This window comes from Schistocerca nitens, chromosome 2 (genome assembly GCF_023898315.1).
Source record: "Schistocerca nitens isolate TAMUIC-IGC-003100 chromosome 2, iqSchNite1.1, whole genome shotgun sequence".
Taxonomy (NCBI): domain Eukaryota; kingdom Metazoa; phylum Arthropoda; class Insecta; order Orthoptera; family Acrididae; genus Schistocerca; species Schistocerca nitens.
In genome coordinates, this window is record NC_064615.1 from 452,508,955 (window position 1) to 452,527,065 (window position 18,111).

At 42.1% G+C, this 18,111-nt stretch overlaps 1 protein-coding gene across 1 annotated transcript in view; it reads left to right on the top strand.

Annotated features, from left to right (window-relative positions):
- LOC126235085 (uncharacterized) overlaps positions 1 to 18,111 on the top strand; it is a 1,179,108-nt gene that overhangs the window by 141,346 nt on the left and 1,019,651 nt on the right. The window contains exon 4 of the mRNA XM_049943819.1: positions 16,802 to 16,961. Within this exon, the coding sequence (XP_049799776.1) occupies positions 16,802 to 16,961 (160 nt within the window). The remainder of the gene's footprint in view (positions 1 to 16,801; positions 16,962 to 18,111) is intronic.

Below are 18,111 nucleotides of genomic sequence, written 5' to 3' on the forward strand. Positions count from 1 at the left end.
CTTTCTCCTAACACTGGCACACTCTCCCGCCGTTGATTATTCCATACGGAATTCTCATAACGACTACACCTCGGTTTTCTACTGTTATTGGGCCGCCAAAATTTCTCCACGCCCGGTCGGCCCCTCACCGGCGCGGCTAATGGTTTCCCTGTCTCGTCCCAGCAGATACGCTCCCCGGATGCTGCTGAGGCGGCTGATCACACACTCTGGCGTTATTACTATTCTGCGAAGCCCGTATCACGCTAGTATGATACTGGTTTCCGTCATTCCTGTTATTATTTGCATTGTATCGATTGTCATTACGGCCCGAACCACTATTGTTACTGCTGCCAAGATTGCGGTATGCATTATTCCCATAGTTATGATTGTTGTGGTTGCTGTGGTACCCGTTGTTGTTACCACGACCTCTACCAGTATCGCGATTATTGCGCCAATTGTCCTCGTCCTCAACTCTTTCCAGGAAATCATTGATTGTCCTGTAATTGCTTCCTACGTAGCGTTTTGTATCATCTGGAAGCTTCTTGTAGAGTTCCCAAACTATTTCGGTTTCCGTGCGGCGATCACGCAAATATTCCAACTTGCGGATCCAGCCCTCACAAAACTCCTTCATCGAGCCGCGCGAATTCGCATCGAAAGGCCTCGATACGACAAATTCGCGCCAGACACTTTGCTGTTTTTGCTCTGACCAGTATTCAGCCAGAAACAAATTTTTAAACTCGTCAAAGGTCAGGTTCGTAATGTTGAGGTTTAAGCCCCAACGCTTGGCATCACCAGCCAACACATCAATAACCGCATTAATTTTTCTCTCATTAGTCCATGATCTGGGTAAAACTCTTTCACAGTTTTTAATGAAATCCGTCGCGTGTATACCGCCTTTTTTCAAGGGGTCGAACCGCTCCTCTTTCGTCAACAATTCCGAACTATGTGCACAGATTGGCACATAGCTCTGTTTTTCTTCAAGTTTCTTTTCTAATTCCGACACTCTCGTAATCACTTGGCAAGTGGTTGTCGCAAGCGTTTCCACTTCCCTCTTTTTCTCTTCGCAGGTATTAGCCTGCTTCCTCACTTTGGTATCTACTTTGGATACTAAAACCTTTAAAGTATCCACCTTCTGTTGATCGTCTTTTCTCACTAATTGAATTTGTTCCGTCACCTTATTCTCGATGATCGGAGCAACTGCGTCTCCTACACTTTTCTCGGTTCTGCTAATTTCGGAATTAAAACGCGTATTTATGCTCGCAATTTCCGCCTGAACGCCTATCATTTCCTGTTTAAGATTACCGATTTCGGTATTAATCACAACAATATCTTCTTTGATTTTATCAACTTTTGTGTTAACAATTCCAACATTGTTGTTAACAACATTAATAGCTTTGTTCTGATTGTCTAGCTTCCTGTCAATTTTTTCAGACTGAGCTTTAATTTCTGCCGATTGAGTTTCTATCTTGCTAGACTGAGCCTTGATTTCGTTAATCAAAACATTCAATAAATCAGTTAAATTCCCGGAAACTACCGGTTTTACTTCCGTAGCGGCTTGTCCCCCCGTATTCGTCATCAAGGGATTCCGATTTGATTTTCACTTCCGATTCCGAAACATTTTTTAATGTTTGGAATTCCATTTCTGCTCTTTGTTGCGTCTCGGCGGTCGCGTCTTTCATGCTAGCCGCCTGCCCCTGAACAATGGGTACCGTGGTGCGTGTTTCCCACTGTTCGACCGATTGTTCCGTACCCAAGTCTACCAAATTTTGGTAATTGTTGCCTTCACTCATTTTAATAATTTTCAATATAAATAACAAATCTCAAATCTAATTAGGATTCCTCAGACTAATATTCTCGCTGACGTATCGACCATTTCGTAACCAGTACTTTGTTACGAGATTTGCACAATGCAAAATTCGTGTCCAGAACAACCTCAAATTTGAAGATTGTCCTGTCACCAGGTCGCCACGTGTAACCTCCCCCTCACTTATCGACCTTAATGACAGTGAAAAATTAAACCGCGTGTACCTAATGGGAATTTTGGAAAAGCAATCGTCACCGAAGTTAATCTGTCGGTAAAGAGGGAGGAAAGGGTTACATCTAAATGAAAGGAAAAATGCAAATGAAACTGGTGGAAATTAATTTTGAAAAGGGGTAAAGTTAATAAAGAAAGTAAATGTGCGGCCGTTACGTCAACAATTAACTAGCGGTAATTAGATATTTGAGATTTGGGGGAAATCACGGTCGCCTGTCCTAAGGACAATTACTATAGTAACTGAAAAAGAAAGGTTATTACACATATAATTAGCACTAGAAGCGTGGCAACTGAAGGTTGACACGTGTAGTGTGAAAACTGAAAGTTTGTCAGAAGTAATAAATTTCGCTACACTCTGACTTAATTTAGCAAAAGAATTAATAAATCCGGAAAATCGAAAGTTAATTTAGTGACTGAAGTTAATAGTGAGCTTTCTTTCTGAAGCACATCGAAATCCAGCAGAATACGGTTAGTCTTGGACTACCTCAACAATCATTTCAAAAGCAACTTGACTCTACGCAATTTAGAAACAAGAGATTTAACTTTGAACTTGAATTAAATGATTCTGAATAATTAACAATAATAAAATTTAGTACGTACCAAGCTGAGCTGCAGTCACAGGTAAGCTAAAATATGCTAACAAAACTCGCGCTCTTAATTTGTGCTTGTGTAATCTAACTATTGTAGCCAGCTATGCTTTAACTGCACTTGGAAACTAAAGTAATGAAATGCAATGATAGTACTTTAATGCTGGCGTCTGAATTTCAACGACACTCGGTTTCATTTCGGAAAAGGAAGGGACCCTGCTTGGTAATGCAATTGGGACAATGAGCAACAAAGGTTCATGCTGAGTTGCTGTAATTTTGCGAGGCAAATGGAACAATTTGAAAAGCTGAGGTCTGCCATACAGTTCTGAAACTTTACGTGCTTTTAGTCTTCCTTGTTAGTTGATTGAAGGTTTGAAGCCGTCGATCGAGGAGGTGGCGACGGTCACTCATTGTCGGCCGTCGCTGTTGCAGAAGCTGGATGTTGGCGCGCCTTCTTCTCAACACGGTCACCAGACGAAACGGGCTCTTGATGTGCGCCAGCTAAGGCTTCCCGTCCGCGACACCATGTCAGAAGCTATCATCGCAAGTCGAGCGCAATTACATGCTGCTAAACCCCGAAAGCGCGGCAACTCGCGGGAGCGTCACACCACACACCTGCTCCACTCGCTACTCCAGCCAGACCCCAACTGCTCTGCCCGCGCTCCACGCGGCAGAGTTAACACTACCAAAGATCCTACACACTTTGATTCTTCACACGACCTATCGATGTAATCGTTCGATAGCAGTTTTCCCTAGGCAAGACCCAGCGTAAAAATACAAATAATATTTACGAAACAAACCAATTATACATCGACATAAATGCATAAATATATATATACCAATAGTAAAACAGTTACAATATGTAAAGACACAGAAATGTCATATGTTCAGGTAACAAAATAAGGAAAAAACTTACAGTACAATAGATGGAAATAGGAGGATATGCATTTCCGGCGTTACAACTTTATGAATCATACAGGCCAACTGCATACAATTCTGTTTCGTGTTTAATCTTGAATGAACATTGTTTTCTTTTGACATTGTGCACTAAAACCAACTTGTGGGGGATTCGAAAATGCACTTTCTTTAAATGTTGTTGGAGACCCTACCACAACATTTCCCCAAAAAATGTGCACGGAAACTGTTGTGAAACATCGTTATAATTTGCTAGGTTTGCCAATAACATTCAGAGATAAGGTACTTCTGATTCCACCACAAGGTGATTTTACAAGAAGGACGAGTTGTTGTTGTTGTCGTCTTCAGTCCTGAGACTGGTTTGATGCAGCTCTCCATGCTACGAAGGACGAGTACACAGAAAATATTTTGCAATCAAGAATAACCACAACATAAAATGTTTCCACTTGTACGTATATAGTTGACCTGGAAGAATAGTAAAACTGAAGAAAGGAAATGACATGAAAGATGCAGGTCGACCATGCTGATGCTCGAAAGTAAAGATTTGAATGCGTGGTGTCTGTTTCTTAGACGCCACCACGCGGTTCCCGCAGTTGTGAAACACTATATGTAAATGAAAGATGGATCACTGCTGTTAGCTGCAGCTGGACGGTAAGCAGAATCAGTGGCGATGAGCTAAAATATGTACCGGACCGGGATTCGAATCCGGGATCTCCTGCTTACTAGGTAGGTGCGGTAACCACTGCGCCATCTTTCTTTTATCTCATTTTGTTCGTTATTGTTTGTTCCTTTTGTTAGGAGCGGACGTCCGATGACACCTGTTCAAGTTCTCTGAGAATCCGTTCACTCAGTTACTTTATTACTGAGGACAGTTAGCCTTCTGATCCTTTTTTTTTCCCTCATTTTCTTCGGTAGAGTTCGTTGCGTTTCGTCTGGGCGGACGTCACAAGAAATCCGTTCAAGTTGATGGTTGATTCCTTGACTCAGTTTTTTTTTATTGCAGAAAGCACGCAGCCCTCTGACCGAACACGTTGAGCTACCGTGCCGGCAATCGAACACGCCGAGCCACTGTGCCGGCTATCCGGGAAACAGCGTTATCGCAACTACGTGTACTATCTCAGTATGCATCACAGCCGATCTCCCACCGAGTGCCACCTATCCACAATCCCTGTCCATTATACAGGGACTGCTGATAGGTCATTTTGTAGCACTGCAACAACGAATTGCGTAATTATGCTAAGGAGAGAAGCATATCCGAAACTGTTGGCAATCTAAGAAAGGTTTTGAAGACTGAGAGATTTTGACAAACTGTCTATTGTGTTCTGTCTCGGGTTCTTCGGCCGACGTTCATCCAATGATTTTACTGACGTTTCGCCAGCACGAGTGGCTGGCATTGTCAAAGCTTCACCCTCCATTGCCAGTGGTGAACTGGAGACGAGCTCGCGACCGCAGACAATATGTACCTGGCGCGCCAACGTCCGAGGGCTTCTCCTCGGTCATTTCCGGTGCGGTTCTCCTCTTGCTACCTGCGATGGTCGTTCGCTGCAGTACGGGAAGCCATGATCCGTTTACCTTAAGGCTTTCTCTTTCTTGTTGAAACTGTTCGCGTGTTTTTGTATTTCTACAGCTTCTCTGAAGAAGCGCGTGTGATAGTGTTTTTCTACAGCCAGAACTTCCGTGTCGGCGAATTTTATTACGTGGTCGGTCTCACTCAGTGCGTGCTCTGCCACGGCCGATTTCTCCACCTGCCCCAACCTGCAATGTCGCTTATGTTCTTTGATCCTGGTGTTGATTGATCTTCCAGTCATTCTGACATAAACTTTTCGCATGTGCATGGTATACGGTATATTCCCGACATTACAAGTGGGTCCCTTTTCTCGTTTGCCGATCTGAGGCACGATTTGATCTTCGTTGTCGGTTTGAAAATCGTCTTTACGCCGTGTTTGCGCAATATACGGCCGATTCTGTCCGACACTCTGAGAATGTATGGCAGAAAGGCCGTACCCGACATTTCTTTTTCTGATTCCTTACCTCGCCGAGTCTTTGGCTCTGTTACACTTCTAATATCATTTGTGGAGTACCCATTGCTCCTCAGAACACTTTCTAGGTGTTGCATTTCGCGTCTGAGGTGCTGCGGCTCACATATTCGTCCTGCTCGCGTTACGAGCGTATTAATCATGCCTCTTTTCTGGCTCGGGTCGTGGTTTGATAGTTTGTGCAGGTATCGGTCCGTGTGTGACGGTTTTCGATACAGACTGTGTCCCAGGTTTTCACCATCCCTTGTGAGCAGCACATCTAGAAATGGCAGATGTGCTGGTCACAAGGGATGGTGAAAACCTGGGACACAGCCTGCATCGAAAACCGACACATACGGACCGATACCCGCACAAACTATCAAACCACCACCCGAGCCAGAAAAGGGGGATGATTAATACGCTCGTAACGCGACCAGGACGAATATGTGAGCCGCAGCACCTCAGACGCGAAATGCAACAAAAAATGGTTCAAATGGCTCTGAGGACTATGGGACTTAACTTCTGAGGTCATCAGTCCACTAGAACTTAGAACTACTTAAACCTAACTAACCTAAGGACATCAGAAACATCCATGCCCGAGGCAGGATTCGAACCTGCGACCGTAGCGGTCACGCGGTTCCAGACTGAAGCGCCTAGAACCGCACGGCCACACCGGTCGGCCGAAATGCAACACCTGGAACCTGCAGCCTGCAACACCGATATGGAAGTTCTGGCTGTAGACAAAACACTATCACACGCGCTTGTTCAGAGAAGCTATAGAAATACAAAAACACGCGAACAGTTTCAACAAGAAAGAGAAAGCCTTAAGGTAAACGGATCCTGGCTTCCCGTACTGCAGCGAACGACCGTCGTAGGTAGCAAGAGGAGAATCGCACCGGAAATGACCGCAGAGAAGCCCTCGGACGTTGGTGCACCAGATACATATTGTCTGCGGTCGCGAGCTCGGCTCCAGTTCACCACCGGCAATGGAGGGTGAAGCTTTGACAATGCCAGCCACTTGTGCTGGCGAAATGTCAGTAAAATCATTAGATGAACGTCGGCCGAAGAACCCGAGACAGAAGCCAATAGACAGTTTGTCAACAAGTGGCCACGAAAGCCTTCACAATTTTGTACTGGGAGATTTTGTCGGCTCCTTTTTCATCGTTGGTTGTGGGATGTGTAGGTGCAGAGACAGACGAAGGGGACAGTGTCGGTAGAATAGTAGGGCTGTAACGCACTAGATAGGCGCGCTGCCGGTTGGGAACAGACTGTCACATGGAGAACCTATGTGGCTGCCTTTAGTGTCCGTGCACTTATCCAAGCAGCCAGACCTTCCCTGCATCCTGAAACACTTTTCGCGATGACTTTCGACAGCTTGTAGGACTTCTGGGAATTTCCAGTTCTGGAAGGACATACAAAATGTCTTCAAATATAAAGTCATCTCTTTCTGGTACATTATTTTGTGAAACGCAGCATGTGTTTATTACGGCAATTGCAAAATCATCTCTAACATCCACTGGGCGATGAAGCATTTTTCTTTTTCCATTTATTTGTCAGAGTGTGTTCTATAAAGCGCCTAGTCCGAGACAGTCGGTTTTTAGAGGTCCTTTTATTGTTTGTCAAATTCCTTCATCCATACGGACGCATTAAATTTTCATTTACACCAGATTGTAAAAGATGCTCGAAATTCTGAGAAAAATGTGCTGAGCTGTAGGGAGAGACGTGTAGCATAAAGTATGTAGAGGAACCAAGAGAGAATAATAAGAGTGGACGACCAAAACCGAAGTGCTCGTATTAAAAAGGTGGTAAGACAAGGATGTAGCCTTTCGCCCTTATTTTTCAATCTGTTCATCGAAGAAGCAATGATGGAAATAAAAGAAAGGTCAGAGGTGGGATTAAAGTTCAAGGTGAAAGGATATCAATGATACGATTCGCTGATGACAGTGCTATCCTGAGTGAAAGTGAAGAAGAATTATATGATCTGCGATTTGTAAGAACAATCTAACGAGTACATAACATGGGCTGACAGTAAATGGACGAAAGACGAAAGTAATTAGAAGCAGCAGAAATGAGAACAGCGAGAAACTTAACATCAGGATTGATGCTCACGAAGTACATGAAGTTAAGGAATTCTGCTACCTAGGTGGCAAAATAGCCGATGATAGACGGAGCAAGGAGGACGTCAAAAGTAGACTAGTACTGCCAAAAAGTGCATTCCTGGCCAAGAAAAGTCTACCAGTATCAAACATAGGCCTTAATTTGAGGAAGAAATATCTGAGAATGTACGTTTGGAGCACAGCTTTGTATGGTAGTGAAACATGGACTGTTGGAAAACCGGAACAGAAGAAAATCGAAGCATTTTAGATGCTGTGCCACAGACGAATGTTGAAAATTAGTTGGGCTGATAAAATAAGGAATGAGAAGGTTCTGTTCATAATAGCAGAGGGAAGGAATATGTGGAACCCACTGAGAAGGTGAAGGACATCTGTTAAGACATTACGGAATGACTTGCATGGTACTAGAGGGAGCTGTAGAGTGCAAAAACTGTAGAGGAAGACAGAGATTGGAGTCCATCCAGAAAGTAACTGAGGACATAGGCTGTAAGTGCTACTCTGAGAAGAAGAGGTTGGCACAGGAGAGGAATTCGTAGCGAGCCGCATCAATGATTCATGGCTTAAAGAAAAAAAGAGATGTGTTCGCTCAGACATTGATGCACAGCATCGGTACTCCCTTGTTTGATATGGAGCTTTTCTCCGATATTTGTGAACTTCCACTAACTTAGTCAGCTGACTGACTAAATTGGCTGTTTAACAATGCGACTGTAATTAGTTCTTCCAGATCATTTGCTGGATTTACTCACGAAAACCTTTGGAATAGCGGGATTGAAGTTTTTAGTTCATTATATAGTTGTCAATTATATCAATATCTTTTTAATTTGTTCTGTTCAAATTACGTATAAATGTCAGTGCGATTTTAGCAGTTGACTAAATGCGAGAATTAATTCATCAGATATTATTTCACAGAAATATACAGTTCCAAAACTGAAACCATGGCCCCCAATAACATTCAACATTCGGTTATCACTTTAATTTTCGTTATACTGTGGTAACACTTGGTGACTCTCAGCAGCATGGCGCACACCTTCTCAGCAGAAAACATGGAAAATCGACAGCTAAAAATAAATTTCAATTCTAATGCATCAGAACGCTTGCCGAACCCATTAAAGCCGCTACGTTGTGTCGAGGCTGTACGGATGTAATCTACGTTTCCTTATCCGCATGGCAAGGCCACGCAACTTTTGTCCATCATTCAGTGAGTGAGCGCCGCGTCGACACCGGGTGAGTGAACTGCCTCCACCTGCGTGCTTCCGCGTGCGCATGCATAGCGAATGATGTAGATGTGCGCTGTTGAAAATGGTTACCGATAAATAAAAAATACTTATTTACTTCGTAAATTTTGATTCGCTAAAACTAAAACTCTCCCTCTCTTCCCATGGAAATGAGCGTTTGGCGTCATTGGCCGGGAGGCCTCTGGCGGGGCAAGTCTGGCCGCCTTGGTGCAGTCTTATTATGTTCGGCGCCACATTGGGCGACCTGTGCGGCGGATGGGGATGAAATGATGTTGAAGACAACACGACACCCAGTCCCTGAGCGGAGAAAATCTCCGGTCCAGCCGGGAATCGAACCGGGCCCGTAGGACGGCAATCCGTCACGCTAACCACTCATCTTTTTTTTTTTTCTTTGTGTTCGTCGTTGATCGTTGTGTTTGGTCGTTGCGGACGTCACATGACATCCGTTCAAGTTCGTTTGTTGATCCTTCCACTCATTTTTTTATTGCAAAGGCCAACCAGCTCTCTGACCGAACACGCTGAGCTACCGTGCCGGCATTATCTGGGCGGACTCTCCCCCCATAGAGTGGGGTTTGAGAGAGAGGAATTAGAGTTTTACAAATGTTGACCCAAATATTAATTCTTTCCTCAGATTCGAATAAGTTTTGTTTGTTTCGTGGTCATGAGGCCACCAAACAAATCATCTGACTAGCTAACTAACCAACTAACCAAACATCCTACTTACTAACGAGTGAACTCATTAACTAAAAAACTAACCATTTTCCACGCAAAGATAAGAACTTGGATTTTCTTGAATTACAGCGTCAACTACCAATAATCAAAACAAAAAAATGTTCAAATGTGTGTGAAATCTTATGGGACTTAACTGCTAAGCTTACACACTACTTAACCTAAATTATCCTAAGGACAAACGCACACACCCATGCCCGAGGCAAGACTCGAACCTCCGCCGGTACCAATAATCAAAACAAATGTTTAAGACAAAATGTACGTAGTTTTTTAAGTAGAATCTGATTCTGCAATAAAAAATAGGGGTTCTCATTTGAAATTTTTACGTTCAGTATGTGTCAGGGGACTGGGGTGTGGGGCTAATTTTAGCACCAGCAGATGTCCCACTCGAAAATAATCAACTTTGGATTCTACACATTTTTTCGTGTGAAGTTTATTTTTCGATCACAGTTTTCTTTTCTCCTGTGTGAAATTAAATTTCACTTATGAAATGTTTGATTACAATGATAAATTCAATTTTATGTTTCATCTTTTAATTGTAACGATTTCCAAATAACATAAAAAGTTCGTTTTTCATTTTTTGTCATATGCAAATATTTCTGCATAACACAAAACTGTAAAGTATTCCTTTGTAATCTCATTACTTTATGTATCTTCAGCATCGGTATCAGTAGCGTGTTTAAGTCACACATCAATTTATCCTTGGCTGTGATATCCGGCTCATAGGCCCGTGTTTCACCTGACGATGGCCTACGAAGACGAAAGCTAGTTTGTGATCAAATACACAAGGTGAATCACCTAAAACTTGCACCGCAAATACTGTGGAAATGGAAAGTGCCATTGACGTGCGGTTTTCACAGAATGAATTAGTAGCTAGGTGCTCGTATTGTAAGGCAATAAACAGATTGTAATAATACCTAGAAAGTGTATTTTGTGCAAATATACACTTTTTAAATGAAACAACGCTTGCTGACACTAACAGACTAAAAGTAAGGTAAATTAGAATGTCGGTGGTGTTTGTTGTAGGATTCTAGTGCGAGTCGTTCACGAGCTATCGTATTTCGAATACTTTCCACACCGACGCTTGATTGTGCCACTCAACCTGCCTAGTCGCTAGGCACGATGTTGTTATGTTTGCTTACAATGTGCTTGTGTGTTTCTGGAGTGTACTGCGACTTGCCAGTCATTGTGTGACAGTCCAAGCGGTAGGAGGACGATGGGATTTACCAATACAGAAAAAGTCGACATGCTCACGGAGTATGGAAAGCGTAGGAAGGATGCAGTTCATTCTTGTACGGTGTTTGCGGCAAGATATTCCAATAGACGTCAACAATTTCGGCAATTATTTTTGAGCGTCTTCAATCATTTACGTGAAAGTGGTAGTGTAATGCATAAATAATGTAACACAAGGAAACAAGTGACGACAGAACAGGGGCAAATTAAAGTTCTTGCTGCTGTTGCAGCTTACCCGCACGCTAGCTCCCGTGCAATCGAACGAGGAAGTGGCGTGAGTCAGGTAGTGTACTCCGCACCCTCCATCGACACAGGTTCCACCCCTATCACATCTCTCTCCTTCAAGAGCTGCATGGAAATGATTATGAGACTCGTGTTGAATTCTGTACAGGGGGATCAACACTTGTTTAGTGATGAAGCCACATTTACAAATCTTAGCAAGGTAAATCGTCAAAATATGCACCGTTGGTCTGTTGACAATACCCCTTGGCGTAGACCCAGCAGCTCATAGGCCCGTGTTTCATAGAAGAAGCACTGAACGCGTAAAACTATCGAAGCCCCCTAACAGACCATCTTCCACGGTTGCTTGAAGGCGTTCCTCTGCAGACTAGAAAGAACTTGTGGTACCAACATTATGCCGTTCAGCTCACAGTGGACGAAGTACTACAGTATGTCTTCAAATCGTTAGATTGGTCGCAGAGGACATGTACCCTGGGTGGCCCGTCCCCTGGATTTGACGCCTATAGATTCTTATTTTCTTTGAAGGGAGGGGGGAAGGGGGGGGGGAGGCTGAAAACGCAGTCTATAAGGACATGTCAACTATACCCAATGACATGGAATGACGTATTACGGCAACCTGCTCGGACATCTCCGACGAAATGCTAGGCACGTGTGCAGCACTCGTTCCATACCTTACTGGAAGTCTGTGTTGTCGCTGCCGGTGGTCATTTTGGACACAGCCTGTAATGGTCAGTTGTCTCGTCACTTGAGTTGTTCTTTAGTGTATGTTACCGTAGGTATTGTACAAGTGTTGGCGTGGAAACTTTTCAAAATACGGTATCCCGTAAATAATTCACACTAGAATCGTGCTACAAACAGCACTGACCTTTTAATTAACCTTATTTTAATTTTTTAAAGTCAACAGGTATTGTTCCAATTAAAAACGTGTATGTTTGCACAAAAAATACAATTTCTAAGTACCGGGTGATCAAAAAGTCAGTATAAATTTGAAAACTTAATAAACCACAGGATAATGTAGATGGAGAGGTAAAAATTGACACACATACTTGGAATTACATGGAGTTTTATTATAAGAAAAAAAAAGCAAAATATTGCTAGACGCGTGAAAGATCTCTTGCGCGCGTCGTTTGGTGATGATCGTGTGCTCAGCCGCTACTTTCGTCATGCTTGGCCTCCCAGGTCCCCAGACCTCAGTCCGTGCGATTATTGGCTTTGGCGTTACCTGAAGTCGAAATTGTATCGTGATCGACCGACATCTCTAGGGATGCTGAAAGACAACATCCGACGCCAGTGCCTCACCATAACTCTGGACATGCTTTACAGCGCTGTTCACAACATTATTCCTCGACTACAGCTATTGCTGAGGAATGATGGTGGACATATTGAGCATTTCATCTACATCTACATGATTACTTTGCAGTTCACATTTAAGTGCTTGGCAGAGGGTTCATCGAACCACAATCATACTATCTCTCTACCATTCCACTCCCGAACAGCGCGCGGGAAAAACGAACACCTAAACCTTTCTGTTCGAGCTCTGATTTCTCTTATTTTATTTTGATGATCATTCCTGGGCTCAACAAAATATTTTCGCATTCGGAAGAGAAAGTTGGTGACTGAAATTTCGTAAATAGATCTCACCGCGACGAAAAACGTCTTTGCTTTAATGACTTCCATCCCAACTCGCGTATCATATCTGCCACACTCTCTCCCCTATTACGTGATAATAGAAAACGAGCAGCCCTTTTTTGCACCCTTTCGATGTCCTCCGTCAATCCCACCTGGTAAGGATCCCACACCGCGCAGCAATATTCTAACAGAGGACGAACGAGTGTAGTGTAAGCTGCCTCTTTAGTGGACTTGTTGCATCTTCTAAGTGTCCTGCCAATGAATCGCAACCTTTGGCTCGCCTTCCCCACAGTATTATCTATGTGGTCTTTCCAACTGAAGTTGTTCGTAATTTTAACACCCAGGTACTTAGTTGAATTGACAGCCTTGAGAATTGTACTATTTATCGAGTAATCGAATTCCAACGGATTTCTTTTGGCGCTCATGTGGATCACCTCACACTTTTCGTTATTTAGCGTCAACTGCCACCTGCCACCTGCCACCTTTTCTAAATCGCTTTGCAACTGATACTGGTCTTCGGATGACCTTACTAGACGGTAAATTACAGCATCATCTGCGAACAACCTAAGAGAACTGCTCGATTGTCACCCAGGTCATTTATATAGATCAGGAACAGCAGAGGTCCCAGGACGCTTCCCTGGGGAACACCTGATATCACTTCAGTTTTACTCGATGATTTGCCGTCTATTACTACGAACTACGACCTTCCTGACAGGAAATCACGAATACAGTCGCACAACTGAGACGATACCCCGTAGGCCCGCAGCTTGATTAGTAGTCGCTTGTGAGGAACGGTGTCAAAAGCTTTCCGGAAATCTAGACATACGGAATCAACTTGAGATCCCCTGTCGACAGCAGCCACTACTTCGTGCGAATAAAGAACATCATCTCTGCTTTGTCTTACTTTGTTATGCTAATTATTGCTATTCTGATCAGATGAAGCACCATCTGTCGGACATTTTTTGAACGTTTGTGTTTTTATTTTTTTGGTTCCTATAAAACCCCATGTTATTCCAAGCATGTGTGTCAATTTGTACTTCTCTATCTACATTATTCCGTGATTTATTCAGTTTTCAAATTTATACTGACTTTTTGATCACCCGGTATTATTACAAACTGGCTAACAGTACGAGCCCCTCCCTGACTATCAAACAATACTGTGAAAATCGCACATCAGTAGCACTTTCCAATCCGCAATATTTGCGGTGTAAGTTTTAATAAGTTTTAAATGATTCAACCAGTATAATATTTTGCAGCAGATGAGGAAAGTGTTTCCTATTTATTAAAGTCAGTTACTAATACTATTGAGAAATGATAAAACACACACGTTTGAACGAGCTGCTATACTTCTTTATCCCTTTATTTGGTAGTGATGCTCTCAAGCAACATCAAATTTACGCTGGCCTTATGGGACAACAAACACTCCCCAGTGCCTTTTACTGGCATTGTTGCCTCCAGGCAACGTTCCTTTACACACTGCGAATGCCAGTTGTTGTAATAGTTCAAGATTTTCCACACGAGATGGCAGTTTGTGCAGTGGTGTTACAGAGATCTCCAGCGTTGCCAATTTAGCGACTTTGTCGCTAGAAATGGCGACTTTTGCCTTCGTCTTAGCGACAAAAAAAACTTTTTAGCGACAAAAATTATTTAGCGACTTATATGGCGACTTTTGGAGTACTGACGACTCAAAACTATTTTGGGCCAGTATTTTCATTAACAAAACTAAGATTTTAACTATAGAAATTGTCTGAGTCAAGTTTGTCTGAAGAAAATAAAGTTTATTTGAAGAAGAGATGCATTCAGTTTAGCCTGAAACTCATAAAAGAAATTCAACAAAGACTGCCAAGTAATGTTACGATCCTGAAAAAAATGTCAATGCTGAGTGTTGAAGAAACACTAAAAGAGAATAAAAATAATGCTGTAGCGGATGTAGCCAAAGAACTGGGTTTTAGTAGCGATTTCATAGACTGTATGTTGCAAGAATGGCATAATATCAACTTCATTAGGAGGAATAACACTACTAACACTGTTTTATTTTGGAGTGAGGTTTTGCAGTATAAAATAAAGCAGGGGAGAATCCTTTTTCTTTGATTTCACAGCTAGCAATGACTGTTCTATGCCTACCGCATTAAAATGCAGAAATGGAAAGAATATTCAGTTCTATGAACATAAAAACTAAACAACGTAACAGATTATCGTTAAAGACAATTAATGCTTTGATCATATTGAGAGACCAGCTGAAGAAACAAAATAAAGATTGTGCATCTTTTGACATACCGTCAGACGTATTGGAGCTTGTTGGAACGAACAAAAGTTACCCTTTTGCGACAAAACCTGTCGAACTGCATCATCTGTTGAGCGACGTTCAACCCTACATCAACTACAGTGCTGTCAGAGCATGAAACAGAAGAGTTATTCGATCTTCTGAGTGACGACGATGAATAGCTGACGTACCGGTATGTATATATTTTGTAACTTAATTTGTTTTCTTGCTTTCTTTTGTTACAAATATAGTTGTATATTTCTAGTATATTTGACTACTGTGATTGAAACAACAATTTATGTGTTGCGTCAATTATGATAACAAGTTTAATTAAACGTTAGCGTATTTTATATATATGTTGTTGCAAGCGATACGTCATTTAATTAAGACAATATAGCAATTACGTATGAGAGTTTTTATTAATATTTTACTCCCCCCCCCTCCCCCACTGGCTTATTGCACCATTCACAGTACGAAATTTTCAGTACACCCCTAGTAAATCAGTTTTAGCGACTTTCTAGCGACGTTTGATATTGAATCTAGCGACTCGGGTTTTTTAGAGTTGGCAACACTGGAGATCTCCTCGTGTGTGAGCAACAGGGGTGTCTTATTTTGGCTCTGAAAGAGTGGATTTCAATAAATTGCCAGTAATCTTAGCAGATTTTCTTCAAGAAATACCCAGAGGTGAGTTTACAGCAGAAATATTTCAATCTAATCTTGTTTTGAATTACGTAAATAGTATAAAACTTTTATGTTGCCTGTGAGCAGCGTTGCCCATAATTGGGACATGTGCCATTAGTATATTACATATGCTCACGGCGGATATTCAAAACAATAAAATCGTGACACTTGCAAGCTCATTTTGTGTTTTCCAACCACTCTCAACAGTAAAATGATGGGACAGCAATGAAAAAAGAAGAATTAATGTGTCCTGTCCCAGTATTGTACGTCAGTACAACAAGCATATGGGAGTAGATGATCTTGCTGGTATGCTGATAGAGCTCTACAGACTACCGATGAAAACTAGGCGTTGGTATATGAGAATGTTTGGATTTATGCTAGATCTGAGTGCTGTAAATGCCTGGCTGGTATTTCGAAGAGAATCTCTGGACAAGAAAACCTCACTGAAGTCATTCAGGGCAGATATTGCCAATGGTTTGATGTTTTCAGGGAAAAGGGAAGTAGGAAGGACCTCAATAGACATAACACCACCACAAAAGAAGAGGAGGAAGCCAACAGCTCCGACTGTTACAAGAGAAGTCCGATTTGATAATATGGAGCATTGGCCTGTATACGGTCCCAAAGGTCATTGTCGTTATTGTCCATCTGGATTTTCTACAGTCATGTGTTCAAAATGCAATCTAGTATTGTGCATCGTTCCAAAGAGGAACTGTTTCCAAAAAATCCATTGCAAGAAGAACTAGAAGGGAAAATGAAACAGTTCTATTACACAACAGGAATGCATAAATGTGTTTATAAATTAAATTTTTCACGTACAGGAAATCTTTTGCTTGAGGTTATTGGCAAACACCTTTTTTCTGTAATATGTATAAATGTGGTCTACTGCTGGCAATGTTGCTTGTAAGCAACATTTCATAATTTTCATAATTTTTGTCAAAAATTTCTAAAACTGACTGAATTGTATTTCTTTAAGCATAATAAATAAATATAAGCACTGAAAACATTTTTTGTTTTTATTTTCACCATTTGCCAAATAAAGGGTTATAGACGTACGACACTATCCACCGAGAAATAAGTGTGACAACTGCAACGCGGTCCAGAAGGCAGCTGGCCTCAGCTGTGAGCCGGCGGCCGCGGAGCACGTAGTTGGCCGGGGCGCCGCAGGGCGGCGACACCGTGGTTCGCCGGCGCTCGGGCGCGCGCGCGCTCGCGCGTGTCGACAGTCAGTGGTCGCGCTGTCGCCGTGTCGGCCGAGCACGAGCGCGCACGTGCCGCGTGTCAACACGGGAGCCCGCGCTCTCACCAGGTAAGTCCCTTGCGACACACGCTCTGCATTTCTGCTCACGTGCCGGAGACCCGCTACATGTCGCCAGCGTGCGCTAACGCGGCGTTTGGCGTCTTAGGGGACGGCGTAAATTTTGCCTGGCATTCGTACTCCTTGTAGCACAATTGTTGGCTGTTAATCGAGTATTTTTAAGCAGTGTCATTAAAAACGTTTAAAAAATCATGACTCCACACTGTAGCTGCATGTCATTTAATTAAAACTAGCAGCATTGCTCAAATTACCGACCAACCTCAGTTGTGAATACCGACATTAATTATTACGAATGCGTCCATTTATGAAAGGATGCATGTCCTGTAATTAATGTAGTATTTTTTAGATTCGAATCGCCTGTTGTTTGACCAAAACTGCTCGATTTAATAAAGTAACATGTAGCCATTGTATAAAACCGTAATTTTTTTAGAAAATATTTAAAATTTTGAGTCATTGCCTCCTTAACATGGTCATTAAAATTGTGACATTGGTACGTGTTTTTTTTTTCTAATTCTGACCCAGCAATATCAAAAATGCTTTATATTAAAATCCATTCTGTCAGGATCCGGATAAAATGCTAGTAAACCGAAACTTTTCCCGCCATTCTTGTAGTCAGGACAAAGTGATTTAGAAAATAGACTTGTTGCGCATGTGACCGTAGAAGAAAATACCTCGTATCGTACATGAGAGAAACATTTTAAGAACGCCTTTAATTTGGTTCCTTGACACACACGACTGTGTCTAAAGTAATTAACATAACTTTTTTAGGAATAAAGTTCAAGCTTCTACAGGTCCTCTTTGAATTCTTTTAATGTTAGCCTGCTTCATATCGACAAAACTGGTTTTCAACTGTCAAGTTAGTGTACTAATGAACGAAGGAGATTCCTTACTGAATATGGACGTTTTTTTGCATGTAACCAATTTTGCAAACTTGACTCGAGAATTCTGAAACTTTCTGGTCATAATACTTGTCTAATATTACAGCTCTCATGATATGCACATAAACTGTATATACTAATTAATATTCATTATGTTTAATATTAAAGTGACAAACAAGAATTTCGTTCCAAACATACTTTGTTAGTTACGGGAGATCATTATCTTTCACAGCAGCTATTATTTTAACAAAGAACGCTGTTAG